We start from the raw sequence: 17,759 nt of genomic DNA on the forward strand, positions 1-17,759 counted from the left end.
AAAAAAAAAAAAAAAAAGAGTTAAAAAACAAGTGGGTAATTGGTCGTAAGGGGGAGAATGTGCCTCCTCACAAAGTTCACTTCCCTTCATTTTGTCTTTCTAGACTTCGTGTGTGTGAGGCTACTTGCCAACTGCGCAGCGGAATTGTTTCCCCATTTGGCATGCCCCCTCCCTTTCTACACGTTATAAGCAACCGAACAAGTGCACAGCTGAGGAGCTTCCATACAGGTGATTTGCTTTCCCCGTATGAAAACGCTTGGAATCTCTCCCCCGAACGTTCCCATAAAAGACATCATTTTAAGCGATTAACTAGGGGGCGAAAAAAAAAAAATACCAAAGGGGGGACCGTCACCCTTGGGAAGTAGACCACATAGGCTAAGAAAAAGTACACTGCTCCCTATCCGGTCAAGTGAAAATAAATTGGGAAAATTATTCAGCTAGTTTTTTTTTTTTTTTAACTGAGGAGCTGTTCATTTCTAATTCTCCACCCAAATGGATTACAACCCCCTCGACATAAAATCATTTTCCCATGTGTCGTGTGAAGAACGACTTTCTGGTTTTACAAATGGGCCCAGTACGGATGATCCACACGAGACACGCACTTATTCGAACTTTAACTAGCATACATTGCAAGAAATGCTTTCCCCATTGGAGTGACAAGAAGGGAAAAAAAAAAAAAAATTACCTCAATTTAATTGGTACACATATCCGTCTGATTATCGGATTGATAAATTTTCCTTTTTTTGTGTTCCCCCCTTTTTTTACAACTCACGTATGTTGTTCTTAGTGAAAATGAACCCCAATTGGTTTGTCCCACTCGCGCAGGCAGTAAATTTTATTAATCCCATACAAAAGTTATTTTAATAAAAAAAAAAATCATCTTAACATTTGCTTACCTCACAGTTGTTTTGTAAAAGACCTTTTTTTTTTCCATCATGTGTGTATCACTTGTTGGGTGACAAATTCGGGGTCTATTATTGGCAGCATGATTCTTTATGCGCCACTGGGGAAAATCGCCCAAGCGCTTAATTATGCCAACCGATTCGCTCACGCCAGTCCATGTGTGCACATGCAATCGCCAGCACACGCTATTTCTTTGACTTGAAGACGAATTGCGAAATGTCACCAGCCAAATGCTTGATGGCATCGTCGATTGCGCTGTTATCACCGTCTAGTAAATTCAGCAAAGTATTCACGAAGGCTTCGGCTGCTTTCTTATCCTTCACGATCTCATTGTACTTTTCCGCAAGAACACTATGGATGATGGCTTCGGTGATTAGAGATTCATGTCCTACATCAGAGTGCTTGTTTTGCGCCATTGGCATTTTTTGCGGGTTCTGCGTTTCTGCTATTTGTTCCGAATATTCTTGGTCCTCATTTTCGTCCTCTACTTCCTCATCGCCATCCTCCAGGTTCACATCGTCATCATTTGTGCTATCACTTCCTTCCCCTTTCTCCGTGTTGCCTTCGTGAGCATCCTCCTTCTCCACGTCGTCTTCTAATTCCCTTTCCTGCAACACCTCTTCCTCCTTCGAACTGATACACTTATCTTTTTCATAGGATTCTACTTCTCGTAAGCTGTTATGATCTTCTGGCTCTGCTGGGGATGTTGGCCCTCCTGCCGATTGTGCCGGTGCTTGCGGTACTTGAGCTCCTTCCTCCGGTTCCTGTGTGTTGCCCGAAACCGCTTGCTCATTGTCATTCGCCTGCACGGGGAACGCTCCCCCATTGTGCTTTTTCAAATTTGGATCTCCCTTGACCGCCCCATGACCAATCAAGTTGCCAGTTTGTCCAAACCCATTTCTCAAATTCGTTTTTTGCTGATGTGAATTGGCAACCTTCGCACAATTTAAGTAAATTAAAATGTTCCCAAGGAAAAGGTAAAAAGGGATCTTCCAAATGGCCTTCATTTTAACTCCTTCTTAATTACTACACGCGTGGAAACAGGAAAGGGGAACACACACTTAGAGGTGCACAGTTGCGTACGAATAGTTACACACACAGGGGGGAGTTATTTAGGTACTGCGCTGGTATGCAACTCGCTTACGTTAACGGACTAGTCGCCTTAGGCGAATCGAGAAAGCAAACGGAATGGCCAGGATGTAATTTCACTGGGCCGCGTAACCGATCGACAGGGATGAAATTGCCCCCAGGGGGAAAAAAAAATACACAAAATAGCGAAATAAAATAGAGTGGCAGAATAGAGCAACAAAATACAGTAATAAGATGAGAAAATAAAAAAGTTAGCTAGAATTGGTCAGGACTAGCCAAGCCAACTCAAACTTGCGAAAAAGAAATTAAGTTTAACGCACACATTAGCGAGGGCATCATCCGGTTGAGCGATCGGACTGGAATGGGGTAGTGACAAGCACTCTGAAAATTCACACCAAAAAGGGAGAAATGTAACCCTGCGCTTCATAGGAAAGGGCGCATTTTCTTTTCTTTTTTTTTTCTTAAACTTCTTTTCCCCTTGAGGGGTATAAAACTGGGGTATTTTTCAGGCTGCTTTGTCTCTCTGTCTGTTCGTTTTTTTTTTTTTTTTATCCTTTTTGTGCACACTTATCATGACACCATTGTCGCTACATTTGGGAGATTAAGATGGGAATGTAAAAAGGGGAACGAATAACCGAATGGGTGTAGCGTTACATGAGTGGAGCGTTACATGAGTGGAGCGTCACATGAGTGGAGCGTCACATGAGTGGAGCGTCACATGAGTGGAGCATTACATGAGTGGAGCGTACATGAGTTGAGCGTTACATGAGTGGAGCGTTACATTGGTGGAGCGTTACATGAGTGGAGCGTTACATGAGTGAAGCGTTACATGAGTTGAGCGTTACATGAGTGGAGCGTTACATGGGTGGAGCGTCAAACGGAGCGACGATTCACACTTAGGCAACTTCACCGTTAAAAACTCCTTCATTGGAACACCTTAAGTCAGTTAAAAGGGTATACAACCAGCCGAAAGCTTGTCTTTTTTTTTTTTTTTTTTTTTTTTTGTTTTGTTATCGCTTTTCCCCTTGCAATATTTAAAGCGGACGAATTTTAACCGCTTCGTACTTTTGCACCCCCCCGTAGTGCTCTCTTTTACAAAGAATGATGTGAGAAACTGTTCCGTTTGATATTTTTAGGGAAAACAAATGTGGAATATGTACAACTTAACAGTTAACACTTATCGAAAAAGAAGAACTTCTCCAAAGAAGAATGTGTGCAAAGGGGAATGTACATTTGGCGTAAAAAAAAAAGAGTTCGTTAGTTTGATCTGATGTTTGTGTACCTATTTTTCCCTTTTTTTATTTACTGCGCCTGTTCCGTTTTCCTCGGAACCTTTTCGTGATTTTCTTCCCATTTTTTTTCCATTTCCTTCCATTTTTCTCCATTTTTCCCCATTTTTTCCATTCCCCCCCATCTTTTCCCTATTTCACTCCTTCCCGTTTTTTACCTCCCTAACAAGCTAACAAAGAACCAATTTCGCACATGTCCTCACTTACACACCTTTTCGATATTTTCAAAAATGCTTAGTGGGTGAACTGCCCACCTGCGCAGACGCGTCCTCCATGTATGCCCAGCTAAAGCAAGTTTCCAGACATTTGCAACTGCGCAAGTCTTACAAAAAAAAAAAAGGGAACAACGAGGGGCGCATACCATTCTGTGTATCCCCTGGCTAATATATGCAACAAAAAAAAGAAGAAAGAAAAAATAAAATAATTTTCCATTTCGCCAAAAGGTTTACATACCTCACTATGCAACACCTTAACGTGGAGTAAATCATGCAACCTAATTTTTCGCGTCCAAGTGATGTAAAAAGTACTGAGCCATGTCTTGTACTAACATTTTAAGGGATTGACTGATTCCGTCATCTACGTTCAGCATGGTCAAGAAGTCGGCTACTAAATTCTCGGTTTCTGTTTTAATATTACGGATTGCGATGTTGTCTCTTTCGGTGTCATTGAATGGAAACTCCGCATCTTGTTCCTCGACATGCTCTTGACTGTCTGCAACTTCCTCGGTATGCTCCTCTTCGTACACTTCTCCCTTCTCTTGTTGCCCATTTTCATCCACCATGTCGTGGCCTTCCTCCTCCTTTTCTTCCAAAACGGCTTCTTCGCTATGATCAATTTTTCCTGGTTCATTAAATATTTCACGCATCACATTGTCGGCCTCCTCATCATTCGAGTTGTTTTCAATTGGGGATTTTTGTTTCTTCTCTCCAGCTTCTTCACTGGCCAAAGGAGCTTTATTTTGTTCGGTTTTCTGCTCCTCCTCGGATGAAGCATCAGCACCATTACCACCACCAGCAGCAGCACCACCACCAGCAGCAGCACCACCACCAACAGCACCAGAACCATCAGAAGCACCAGAACCATCAGAAACACCAGCAACACCAGAACCATCGGCAGCACCAGAAGCACCAGAACCATCAGAAACACCAGCAACACCAGAAGCACCAGCAGCATTAGCAGCATCAGAAGCACCAGCAGCATTAGCAGCACCAGAAGCACCAGAAGCACCAGCAGCACCAGCAGCATTAGCAGCACCAGAAGCACCAGCAGCACCAGCAGCATTAGCAGCACCAGAAGCACCAGCAGCACCAGCAGCATTAGCAGCACCAGAAGCACCAGCAGCACCAGCAGCATTAGCAGCACCAGAAGCACCAGCTGCCTTAGCAGCACCAGAAGCACCAGCAGCATTAGCAGCACCAGCTTCCACAGGTTTGTCTATCGGCTGATTTTCATTTTCCCTCTGGCATGCGTCACATGCTGGGCCTCCTGAACAAGGAGCGGTTTTGCAGCTCCCATCAACGCAACAGTCCTCTGGACATACAACATCAGCGTTACAAGATTCTGAGCATTCGCTTTCACAATCTGGGCATTGGCTCTCATATTCTGTGCATCCAGGTAAGCAAGGTTCACTACAGTCGCTGCAACATCCTGGGTGGGCCTCGTCCTGACATTCCGTCCCCACTGGGAGATGCTGTTCTAAGGACGTTCCTTCCTTTTCCGGTACTACGGAATCCGAAGCGTCAACACCTTCGACGGGGGTTGCAGGGCACGGTTGTGCATGGGCTGGGGTTAGTGTCTCCTCTGCTTCTTTATTCTGGTTTTCTTCAGTTGCCACTGCGAGGGTGGATGGAGAATCACCTGAGGGGGGTTCTTCTGAGGTGACCACTTCAGGTGACAATTCTTCCGCGGCTAGTGTGACGACAGGTAAGTCATCACTAAGGACACCCTCCTTGGCAACCCTGTCACTAACCTCCTGACCGACCCCCCCAGGACTCTCCCTCGGGACCATCCCCAAGGTAGGCCTCTTCAAATTTATGGCCCCCACATTCTGGACGGCGTCGACGGTCTCTGCCTTGTTCCCCCATACAAATTGGTTTAGAAAAAATAAACAGAAAATTAGGCCCACGCTGTTTCTCATCTGAGGATTCCGTGAGGGGGAGTTCTAATTTGGGGAAATTTCGCAAAGCGGCGAAGTAGCTCAGTTGGCAAGTGGCAAAAAGGTCTGTTCAAATGTTAGACCCCTTTCAGATGCAGTTTTGGAAATGCTCACAAGTGTTGGAGCATAAATTGGTGGTTTGGCGGCTTCGCTTTTGGCTCTTTGCCTTTGCTGTTGTAAAACTTTTGTTGTTAAAAGGAAAAGAAAAAATGAATAAACTAACAAAGTGGCCCAACGAATTTTCCGTCCTGAGCAGCGCGGTTCAGTTAATTTTAGAAAATTTTGAGGAGATGAGAAGAAAACAAGGTTATAACAAATCAGAACAGTTTGCTCCTTGGACGCACGTTAAGTACCTCTCTGCAACACACACACGTGTGTAAACGGCGTGCAAGCAAAGAAACGAGTTCCCAAGGCAATTTGCAGAACGCGGCAAGGTCACTGCCATTTTACACCATGTGATTGGGAAACTCGGAAAATTAACGACGGAGGAAAAAAGAAACGGAAATCTTCCCCCCCAAAAAAGGGAAATCTTTCACCAGTAAAATGAAACAAATTTCACAGAAAGGAAAACATGAGAAACAGAAGCAAAGGGACACGAGATAGCCTGCCCATAGAGAAATTAACTGACCGCGGGAGACTCTCTCTTCTGCTCGCTTTGCTCCACATAAATTTTTTGCCTTTCCAAATGTGCAATTTTGATCGTTGTTTGATTCTGCAACATGCTGCTTTCGATTCTACGACACCTGATTTTTTCTTACACAACCTTAAAATCAAAACAGGGAAAATTTTCACAAATTAGAACATTTAATTACGTTTAGCCAAAATGAAAGTCGTCGTTCTGCTGTTTTTTTTGTTTTTTGTTTTTTTTTTTTTCTCTGGAGGAAGCCACCCCCCCTCCGTTGGGTAAACGAAAAATTAATTACACCTTTTTAAACAGCCACGTTAAAGTCCCCTCCGACAGCACATTTTAATTTTTGCCAAGTCAACCCATTTCGCCAGTAGGGGGAATCTTCCTTTCTGCATTAATTGCCATTTCATGTGGATTATCTTTTCTCACTTTTTACAAAACGAGAAAATTGTTTCCGATTTACTAACAGGGGGAGATGTCGATGGCAGCTGCAGGAACGTCCCCTCCACTTGGTCAATTTTTTTGCGGACGCGGAATGTTCTTTTTTCCTACCATGTGAATAGCCCCATGGAAAAGGAACACACTGCTCGCTTCACACTTTTTAACCATTTTGATCAATGTGCTCAGATAGGGGAGTCCTTCTCTTGGGGCGATTAATTGTTTGTGTGAACTTGTCTAGAGAAATGGGTACACACTGCCGTGGAGTAAAAAGGTGAAATTGTTCATGCGGACAGAACAAACAGGTATATACACAGAACACATAAACCGCGCGACATGTGCATTGATCCACTCAACAATCACACCTTTAACAATTCACCAACATGAAATGCAAACGGAAGGAGTTCTTTTTTTTATATCATGTAGGAGGTTGCCAATTTGTCCATTCCCTTTTTGGCGCACTCTCAAACGTCCAATTGGGTAAACAATATCGTTCGTTAATTACACATGAGGGGATATCTTACAGCCGGACTATCACTACGTACATACATTGTTATGGGAATGTTATGAACAGCCATCTGTTAGATGAGGCTCATTTTACGTAACTACGAATGAGAGGGCACTTCCCCGTCTTTAGAACTTTCCAAACTTTCACTTTTTTCATTTTATTGCTGCAAATGAGGGTCACACTTAGGTAGGGAAGGCACAGACTTTACTTACTTACACTGCTCAATTCCCTATTCAACGGAAAGCACAAAACTAACGTTAACGTTTTTTCTCACAACAACCTGCTCTGCTTCGTGTAGAACTCTCCTACGAGATATGCCCCTATAGATATGAATGACTTACGGAGAGTCTCCCTTTTGGGGTGTTTAAATTAGTGGTGAAAAATTGAGTCAAGTCTTGGGCCAACATTCTTACCTCATCCTCCTCTGCGCGTTTATCAAGCATGTTAATCATTGTTCCTACTAAAGCACCGGCTTCCTTCTTAATGTCATTCGCATTTTTATAATCTCCGATGAGCAGATAGTGTGTCTTGGCATCACATGTTGGAACTCAGCCCTATGCTTCTCCCCCTTCTGGTTCTTTCGTTTCGCCTCCGTGTTCTTCCTCATCGTTCTGCTCCTTCATGTTTCCCCCCTCTTTACCTTCTAAAGAGGTGCCCTCCCCACTCTTCCTGTTCACCCCCCCCAGGGCTGCTTCCATCATGTGCATACTTCCTTTGTTCGCCTTCCTAGTTTGGCTGTTCCAAATGATTTGCATCCATAGGCGTGGCATTGTTTTGCCTCCCTGAGTCTCCGCCAGTACGTTCAGGCGTCCCCATTTTTATTGCATCCGCATCGATGTTTCTTTGTGCCTCATCATTGGTCTCGCTCTTTCTATGATGATAAGATCTGTTGCGCCCCGCGTCTTCTGCCTCGGTTGGTGCTTACTTGTTCGTTCCATCCCAATTTGGCTCGTCTCCCCGCTCATCGTCCACCTGTTCGTAATGGACCTGCTCGTGGTATACCTCTTCATCGTCCACCACGTCTGAGTCCCTCACGCCTGCCTCTATGACTTCAGTGTTCATCTCATCACCGCCCATCTCTTCATTGTCCACTTCAGTATCGCCTATCGAGGCTGGCGCATCCGCATAGTTAACAGTTTTAACACCTTATTCAGGCTGCTGATTTTTCACAACGTTGGTGTTACCCCGCTCATCCAAGGGACCTGCCTCGGTTTCGTCGCTCCTCACATGGATATCCAATGCACCTTCTCTGAAACTGTCCCGTTCCACCTCCACATCATCATCGCTTGCTTTGTATTCTTCGATGCCCTTCTGACCACTCTCCCAGTCACTATATACTGAACCGATTGTTAAACTTCCAATTGCGTGACTCGTAATTTTTCCCCTTGTCAGTTTGTACTCACGTGTAAGTTATCGTATCAGCAGGATGAGAAAGAAAAACGAAATGTGGAATTATGCTCTTCATTTTCGTAAGCCGTGAGTTGGGGCAAAAAAAAAAAAAAAAAAAAGAAGAATATTCCTATTGAATCCGGATTAACTTATAGGAGTACCAATTATGACGTCTTTTTTTTTTTCATGGTGATAAAAAGAGATTATTTGTTTTTCTCTCAAAGTGAATTTCTCAATCGGTCTTTTCTATATATGTGTGTCCTTCTGTTTAACACTTATGGAAAAAAATAAAAAAAATTCCACTTTGACAACTGCAATAAGGTGAATGTGCAAGGGATGATCTGCACTTTTTCATTTCACAAATGTTGTCGCATGCCATTGCGACCTCTTCGAATTATACTTTGCAAGGTGTTTACACATAGAAAAGGAACATACTCGGTAAGTGAACAATGCAGCCATGGTGAGGAGCACCAAATTGTGCCACTGGCTCCTTCATCGCTGTTCAGTGATTTCCTTTCCACACATGTCGTCCTGATTGTTTCCCCCCGTACAGGTCGTTTTTTTTCTTTTTTTTTTCCAAACCGGTAAGGATAAAACAAAAGATGCTTTTACCCCTCTGCATGCGCGAAAATTAACTCCACCTTCGGCTGATAAAAAATGTCTTTTTCAAAGTTGTTCTACCTTAACTACCTCACAACACATTGCTACGTAGTCGTACTTACCGAGGTTGTGGGGGAAGGGCAAAAGGGAAACGAAAAAATAGAAAAACGGCACTTTAAACGCTCTTCCTATGCACTTCCAAACAAGGTGCCTCTTTTTTTACACCTTTCCAAATTGACAAAAAGTGAACAACCGATTATCCTGCATTAAAGGTAGATCACTAAGTGGCGAAGAAGAAAAAAAAAAAAATATTCCATCTTTTTTCACAATTTCAAGTGAGACCTCAAGGTGGAACAACCAACATCTAACTAGGAACTGGAGTACGCATGCCTTCCTTCCACCCATCCACATGGGTGAGGACAAAAAAAGGTATAGTCTAGCATCGGCTAAGACCTTTTTTTTTTTCCCCAAGTGGGGTGCAACATCCAGATCGGATTCTTCCCTAGCACATGTGAGGAGACATTTCTCCACAAAAAAAGGGAAAGGGGAAAGAAGAATAGAATAGAAATAACAGTTGGATATAGACGATAACATCGAACAGATTGGAAATTCACTAGCAAAACGCGTCTTTCAATTTTTTCAAACTAGCGAAGTAAAGCTAATTCGTATGGTGGGCCTAGAAAGCTGCTTTTGGCTGACCGACATAACAGCGTTTCACCATCTTCGTTCATATGTGTATGTATGGACCGGGATAAACTTCACCAGAGGATGCGCCACCTTGGAAAAAATGTCTCTCGAGCAATGCACCAGGTAGAATCACAACAAATGTGTCCACATTGGGAAAGATTTCATTTTTTTCTTTCTCAAGATGTAACCCGTTTTTTCTTTTTTTTCCCTCCCGAATTTATACCAACTGAGCGTTATCACTCCGTTGAGTCAAACAAAAAAACACATAAATGCCCCCACTGGGCTAATTCCAGGCGGGTTGGCAGAAACAAAAAAGACGCGAACAACGATTTGGCGCTAACTGCAAAGGTTTGAGAACCCCCCAAAGGTGCCTCCCCACGGAAAAAAAAGAAATAAAAACAAACAAAAAAAAAATACAAATACAAAAATGTGCACAAATAGGTAACAACGACCTATGCGTAGAGTACCACAGGTATTCGTTCTCTTCCATGCTGCCCTTTACACCAAAGGTAGCCATTCAAACTGCTTCTGAATTGTTCTTTCCCATTTCAGGTCCCCCTTCCAGCGTATCTTTCTCATTCGAATTGTATTAGCCCCTTTCGCGCCAAGTGGTGAATCCATTTTTCAAGCCACTTAGGGAGAGGTCCCCGTTGACAATCTACTCACGGAGAGGCTGTTCTACGTGCGAAGTGAAAAAGAAGCAGATGCGTTTATGTACCTATGCTTAGCTCTCTTTCTTTCCTTCTTTCTCTATTTCTTTTTTTTTTTCTCTCTCTCATCCTCTCGACCCCCTTTTTGAAAGGCTAAAGAGGGAAATCGCGCAAAACAACTGCAAAGGTTGTGGTTCTTTTTCCTCCATAGGTCATCTTAAAAAAATAGGGCAAACGGAGGAGGCTATGCCTGCTGAGCGAGTGGTACATTATATAGATACTTATATGTGTATATTTCCTTTCTCTTGCTGAGTGAGACTAGTAGATTGTGGCACTCACTAAAACAGTATTCCTTCCCTTATGGTAAAAGAATATAGGGACCTTCCAACTCCTCCAAATCCAACGTCATTCCTCCTCCATGCTTTTTACGCTTTTCACCCCACGTTGAGCGAACCCAAAAAACGTTTTTCCCCTTTTTAAAGTTCCCCCACCCCATCCCCAGTGAAATGTTACATCTTTCTGTAATGCCCAAATTACATGTTGTCACTTGCCTAGCAGATGCTGCAGCTCACTTGCGATAGACCCTTCCTGCGTTACAATACATATATGTACAAGTAAAGAAAAAAAAAAAGTTGTCCCATACTGTATATATGCATACGTGCGGCCATACGTACCAACTGTGATCCTGTTTATCACCGCCGTTCTGCTAACCCTTATGACCGACACAAGTGGAGAGAATTCCCCATTCGGCAAAAACCATGGCATCGATTACCTGTTTAGAAAAAACATACACAGAATGGATGGCATCCAAGGGAAAATAAAAACCATCTATGAAGATTTCCATGTGCACGAAATTACAAGAAACAACAACATTTTGCACTTGGAACAGCTCATAGATAGAGAAAAAATTAATCAAATTATTCACCAGACTGAGAAAGACGAGAAGGAGAAATTAATCAGAAGCATCTCCAAAAGGGACTTACACCTGCATGTGCTAGCCAAGTATGTAAACAGACACAATGTGGAAACGTTTAAGCAATTTCTTACCTTATTACACAACATATATCAGTTAAAGATGAAAAGTGAGGCGGGTGAATTACCGCAGGAGACAACGAGGGACGGCTTGAAGAAAGTATCCACTCCGTATTGTCTCTTTATACACCTGGATCAGATGCCTGCTCAAGCGGAGCCCCACTTAGATGAAAATAGGGATGCCACTCCCGGTGAAGAACCTCTTTGTAGCGATGGCCTCCCCCTCGAGGAACCAACGGATGGAAACAAAGCCGCGCGAAGGAACATTCACAACGTTATAAAGCAATATTACCCATTTCTCCTGACGGAGACGAAGAATGTCCCCCAGAGCCAAAGCGTCCTTTCGCATGGAAACATACTACAAGGAAATGCCAACCGGGGTAATAACAGTGCAGAGTTCAACAAAGAGGAAAACGCCCATGTACACATCAACGCCATACAAATTTACCCATCCTTTAATTGCCTAAAGACTATTTTGCCACAGGATATATTTAACAAATTAAAAGGAAATGCGAAGAAATCTCGGTTCAGAGAAAACGACCAACTGGAAGATATTATCTGCCAAAAGTTGGACGAAATGGAAGAAAAAAAAAAAATCACAAAATTGCCTGAACAGGTTAGGCAGTTTTACCCAGAAGAATCTTCCCCGGAGGGCTCTGACGCTGCAAAGGGATTCTTCGAAAATAAGAAAAGGAAAATTGAGTGCGAAACTTTGTCTCAGAGTTTCGATAGCAACTGCAGGGGGGGAATGAACACCCCGGGGGGGCATAAGAAGGGGCGCGGGGAAGCGGAAGTCAAAGTGGAAATCGAAGCGAAAGGCAAACCGGAAAGAGAGGCCACTACTTCCAACCTTTGTGGGGGTTCCCCTTGTGACGGTTCAAAAGACAAGAAGGAAGGGGCAGACCCACCAAAGGAGACCACCCCAACATGTGACGAAGAGGGCCTTCCTCCCAACGGGCCTGTTTCCCTCTCCAATGTTAGTAAAAATGGTGACACCGGTCACACCGATTGCAACCAGCTTAGCCACGGAGAACACTCCGAAGACACTGCAGGGGGGAACTTCCTGGACAAACTGAACGACCACAGGAAGGAGAAAAGCGAACAGAAAAAGGGAAAGAAGTACCTGCACTTTAATATGTACAAAGAAAACAAAGACATATGCGAAGTATTGCACAAAATAAAAGTAAATTTAAAGAAAAAAAATGGAGACATATCATACTGTGGAATTAAGGACAAGAGGGGAATAACAGTGCAGAGGTTTTGCATTCACAAGGCGAAGAAGTTTGACTTGTTTAGGATGATAATGGGGGGGGACTGTGGGAGCCGCAATAGAAGTGGTGGTAGGGGCGGCTCCCCCTCCCGGTGCAAGAACGTCTACGTGTCGAATCTGAGTTACAGAAAAAGAAAACTCTCCCTGGGCGATTTAAAGGGGAACTTCTTCAAGGTGCTAATCAGGGGAGTGGAGGACACCTCGGAGGAGAAATTTTGCGCTCTCGCCGACAACTTTAGGAAGGCAGGATTTGTAAACTACTTCGGCCACCAACGGTTTGGCAGTAAGCAAATAAAAAATTACGAAATTGGTATCTGCATACTGAAGAAGAATTACAAGCAGGCTCTCTTCCACGTCATTGAGAATGCCGGGCTGGACAGCTCCAAGAAGGCTCGCCTCATTGAGTACTTGAACGAGTTGGACGCGTCAAATCGGGTGGTAGGGGAAGGGGAAGCGACAAATCGGGTGGAAGAGACAGGTGAGTTCGTCGCCCTGACCACACCCAATGATGAGTCACATGCGTGCAGAGACCAGAAGGATGGTCAGGCAGAAGGAGACCAAAACGACGCACACGAGAAGGGAGGCCCAACCGCACGCGTTGAGGACGTCGCTCTGCCCCCACCAAATTGCGAAAAGAAACCCTTCTTTAAGAAAAAAAAAGAAAAAAAAATGAACGGCACACCATACAGAAACGCAAAGGAAGAGCAAAACCAACTGCCGAAAGATATTTTCGAAATAGTAAACTCCATTTCGAGTGACTCCCATGTAGAAAAAACAATTTTGTGCTCCTTAAAAAATGATAAAAAATTTAAAAATTCATTCATGAATTTACCCAAGGATATATTTTCCCTCTTTATACATTCTGTCCAAAGTCTCATATTCAACATCCTTGCGGACATTCGAATGAAGAAGTATGGCTTTGGCGTCGTGGTCGACGATCTTATCGAGTCCAATCGTAACAATGAACAAGTTCTAACCAGTGATAATTCGACTGAGCATCACTCAGATGAGTCAGAAAGTGACGAACCATTATACGAAACGAACATAATCGTAGTGACACATGAAAATATTTCTCTGTACGATATTTACGATGTCGTTTTACCTTTACCTGGAGATAAGAATTTGGTGTTTCCTCCTAACCTCACCGAAGAATACAAATCTGTGTTGAGCAGTTTGCACTTATCGTTAGAGGACTTTCGATCCGAAAAGAACTTCTTCAGCGCGCCCGGCGGTTATCGAAAGGTCGTTGTAAAGCCTCGTGATTTCAAGTCCCTTTTTATTAAAAGTGACGCAGCGGGTAAGGGTAGGATTCCCTTCATACGGAGTGATTTGAGCAGGCTGCTGCAGCAGGAGGGGTGTGCGGCCCACTCGGAGGCGAATTCTGCGGCGACGAGTGAAGAGCCAAACGGGGACGACGCCAATCCCGCGGCTACAACACGCATGGCGGACGAAATGCAGACGCACATCACCTTCGTCCAGAGTGACGTCTACCACGAGCATCTAATTAAGGAGGTACCCAACTATCGAACAACGGCCTCCGTCCTTTTGACTTGCTCCCTGCCCAAATCTTCCTACATCACGGTGGCGCTCCTGGAGGTGCTAAACAGTTAGGCGGTTCATCAACAGGGAAGGTGCCTAGTTGGCCACTGGAAAGCTACATGGGAGGTTGTATCGCAAGCTATTTTTGTGAAGCAGGTTAGGGTGAAGTTATATACGACTTTTCTCCCCCTTTCCGCATATTTCGCCGCGGTTAGGGTAGTGAACCCCGCGTGTGTGGCGTTCACGCGCCATTTGGCCGGGGTTCCAAATGGGCTGTCACAAAAGGGGCCCCTTGCCAAGTGTCTCCGTTGCAGATAATTCGCGGAGGGGAAACTCATCATTTACGAATTAATTTTTTTTTTATTTTTAATGGGGTGTCTATATGGAGAGACACATTATAGTTTTATAGGTTTATATGTTAATTTGACTTTTTTTTTTCCTTTTTTTTGTTACTTTGCCAAATATTCACATGGTTAATTGCCAAGGGGCCAAATTAATTCAAAAAAAAAAAAAAATTATACATAGGCACAGGTGCGTCCGCTGAGATATCTTCGCACCCATCCGTATGCATTATGCGCTTACGCGCACTGATTTGGTCCCCTATGCAATGCACACCTTTTTTTCGTGCCTGCGTGTGTGTGGCCTGCTTTCCCGCTTATAAGGGTATCCGCATGGGTTAGCTGCATTGACCAGTAAGCAAGAGGAAACACGCAGGGGAAATACACAGGGGAAAACCCACAAAGGGGGGTGGGGCATCAAATCTTTGCGTGAGTGAGTAGTCAACTTGATGGTGAAGTAAGTGAAGTGGGTCGCCATCGCAACGTCGCTACAGAGACGCATAGTCGCATCGCTACACCGGCGCATCGCGCGGGTCAGAAAAATTTGAGGGGCCCGCTGCTCTGCGTCGAGTGGTAGAAGGGCATGTCCTCGGATGAGGCGAAAACCAAGGGCACGGTTTTCTCGAAAAAACAGTGACCATTACTAATGGAGAGCTCCAAAGAGTTCACCTCCTTCTTGGTTAAATTGTCCCGTTGCTTTACGAGCGTTTTGTAATTCTTAGGCTTAATTAAAGTACCCGTCTGCATATTCGTCTCCCTGGCAAAGGTAAACACTTCCTTGTTCACATGCGGGATGATGGCATTAACGGTGATGTTGTTAATGGTGATGGGTTTGATATTCATAATAGCAACAGTGAACATGCCGACACAGTTGGGAGGTTTCGACAGATACAGAATAGCGAGGTGCTTCTCATGGTCATCGACCTCAATTTCGAAAATGGTGGCCGCTTTTTGACCCTCTTCCTCCTTCACAATGCTGACAATTTTGCACACACGCATGATAACCTTTTGAATTTTTATCTGGGCACTTTCCACCTCGAACTTTTTAAATAAAATGTTGTCGTTATTAATGTCGACCCCTTCTTGTAGGTTATTCAACCAGGGGTTCAAATCGACAATACTTTTCTTGGGGGTGTTTAATTTCTGGAAAATTTGCGAAGCAATGGATGGAATAAAAATGTCCAGATAATGGGCAATGAGATAAATGGCCTCCATCATGATCCTGATGATGTGCAATTTTTTATTCTGGTCTTCATTTTTGTATTTCCATGGGGCCAACTCTGTGAGGAATTTGTTCAAATCTTTGCACACGTTTACTGTTTTTTCACAACACACTTGGACGCAATATGTCTGCATGTGGAATTCCACTCGGTTGATAAAGTGCAGCAGGCTGAAGGGCAAATCGATGTCGTACTCCTCAAAGAGGGGGGGGATTTTCGACTCATTTGATAGCTGACAGAGGGACAGTGTCCTCTGGACCAAATTTCCAATCGTGTCCGCTAAATCGGAGTTACACATGTCGACCAGATTGTCAATGTCGAAGCGCATGTCGAATCCTTTCTTTGTCTCCTTAATGACGTGGAAGCGAAAAGCATCCGGTCCATAGACCTCTATTATTTCGAAGGGGTTTATCACATTGCCCAAAGACTTGGACATTTTTTTCCCATCCGCAGCTAGGACAAAGCCATGGCAAAATACACTCTTTGGGAGATCCAAATTTACTGACATGAGTATAGTGGGGAAGATAACTGTGTGGAACCACACGATGTCTTTTCCGATCAGGTGAGCATCGGCTGGCCAATAGTTCTCCTTCCCATCCACGATGAAGCAATTAGAATAATAATTTATCAGAGCATCCATCCAAACATACATAACATGCTTCTTATCACTTGGGACAGGAATTCCCCAGGAAAATTTTGTCCTGCTACAGGAGAGATCAGCCAAAGGTTCCTTCAGTCTCTGCAAAATCTCATTCCTCTTCTGTTCCGGTTGGATAAAATGTGGATTCTCAAGTATATAATCGATTAACCTTTGCTGATATTTCGACATTTTAAAAAAGTAGGATGATTCTTTCATTTTTTCCAACTTTATATTGTTCACTGGGTCTCTATAATTCATTAATTTCGCTTCATTCTCGGGCACGTACGTCTCCTCACGCACGTTATACCACCCTTCATATTCACCCAGATAAATGTCTCCGTTCTCTTCACACTTTGTCCATATTTCTTGTGCAATCTTCTTATGTTTATCACAAGTGGTTCTCACGTAGTAGTCCTCATTCACATGCAACAATTTGTTTAATTCCTTAAATTTAAGTACGTTTCTATCGCACAATTCTTGTGGAGTGAGATTATTTCTCGTCGCTTGATTGGCAATCTTCATTCCGTGTTCATCAGCACCTGTGGTGAAAAACACCCTCCTTCCTATGTTTTTGTGATACCTGGCAATAGCATCTGCCAGCACTATTTCGTATGCATGTCCAATGTGTGGATCTCCATTCACATAGTTAATCGCCGTCGTTAGGTAAAATTTTTCCTTCTTCAAATAAGAGTTGATATTTTTCTCATGAATCTTCGAAATGAATAAATTGTAAATGTTCTTATATTTGTAAATATGTTTTACGTCCTTTAGAATTTTCTGTACGTCCTCCAGTTCGTTTATCTTCTGTATGTATTGGCTTATGTGTACCCAGCTCTCTTGGCAGATTTCAATGTTGCAGTGAGTGAGTGAGGTGTATACAAAGATATCTGCCAATGTCAACTTGTCGTTATTATCCCCTTGGAGTTCTTTTCCCGAGCTGCATATGAAATTTTTATTTTGGTTTTCCTTTAGGTAACTCTCCAGCTCATCCAGACTATCAATTATTTTCTTTTTATTCAATACTTCGATGTGCTTCTCCAGCAGATCACTCCATTCTACCCATGACATGTACATCCGTAGCTTATCGTCCAAGCACTTTTTACTTTCGGCATTTCGCAACCGATGGAACAGAAAACATATCGCCTTCGTCGAACTGACGTAATTGTTTTCGTAAACCAGCAGCGGCTTCTTATTCACTACGAGACTCTTCTCTATGTCAAAGCTCCGTGTGTAGAAGAAGTCGTCGCACAGTTCCACCTGGAAGCTGTAAATGTGCGCCGCCAGCATGCATTTTACCGTGTTGGGGAAATACTTGTGCGGGTATAAAATCATGTTTTATCTCGGGGGAGACTCTTCAGCGTTGGGATGAGTGTAGGGGAGTTGC

The 17,759-nt window shown here is 43.6% G+C and overlaps 5 protein-coding genes across 5 annotated transcripts; 1 reads left to right on the forward strand and 4 right to left on the reverse strand.

Moving 5' to 3' along the window:
• Window positions 1-1,088: 1,088 nt before the first annotated feature.
• C922_03326 (hypothetical protein) lies at window positions 1,089-1,910 on the reverse strand (the record flags this gene model as incomplete). Its single annotated transcript, XM_008818918.1, has 1 exon — window positions 1,089-1,910. The coding sequence occupies one exon, from the start codon at window positions 1,908-1,910 to the stop codon at window positions 1,089-1,091; it is 822 nt and encodes a 273-aa protein (XP_008817140.1).
• Window positions 1,911-3,774: 1,864 nt separating this feature from the next.
• On the reverse strand, window positions 3,775-5,418 carry C922_03327 (hypothetical protein; the record flags this gene model as incomplete). Its single annotated transcript, XM_008818919.1, has 1 exon — window positions 3,775-5,418. The coding sequence occupies one exon, from the start codon at window positions 5,416-5,418 to the stop codon at window positions 3,775-3,777; it is 1,644 nt and encodes a 547-aa protein (XP_008817141.1).
• A 2,146-nt stretch (window positions 5,419-7,564) lies between these two features.
• Window positions 7,565-8,087, reverse strand: C922_03328 (hypothetical protein; the record flags this gene model as incomplete). The annotated part of the gene is made up of 2 exons (XM_008818920.1): window positions 7,565-7,745; window positions 7,936-8,087. 2 exons carry the CDS (start codon window positions 8,085-8,087, stop codon window positions 7,565-7,567), a joined length of 333 nt encoding a protein of 110 aa, XP_008817142.1.
• A 2,964-nt stretch (window positions 8,088-11,051) lies between these two features.
• C922_03329 (hypothetical protein) lies at window positions 11,052-14,249 on the forward strand (the record flags this gene model as incomplete). Its single annotated transcript, XM_008818921.1, has 1 exon — window positions 11,052-14,249. The coding sequence occupies one exon, from the start codon at window positions 11,052-11,054 to the stop codon at window positions 14,247-14,249; it is 3,198 nt and encodes a 1,065-aa protein (XP_008817143.1).
• An 800-nt stretch (window positions 14,250-15,049) lies between these two features.
• C922_03330 (methionine- tRNA ligase) lies at window positions 15,050-17,707 on the reverse strand (the record flags this gene model as incomplete). The annotated part of the gene is made up of 1 exon (XM_008818922.1): window positions 15,050-17,707. One exon carries the CDS (start codon window positions 17,705-17,707, stop codon window positions 15,050-15,052), a length of 2,658 nt encoding a protein of 885 aa, XP_008817144.1.
• Between the last annotated feature and the right edge of the window lie 52 nt (window positions 17,708-17,759).

This window comes from Plasmodium inui, assembly GCF_000524495.1.
Source record: "Plasmodium inui San Antonio 1 unplaced genomic scaffold supercont1.14, whole genome shotgun sequence".
NCBI lineage: Eukaryota > Apicomplexa > Aconoidasida > Haemosporida > Plasmodiidae > Plasmodium > Plasmodium inui.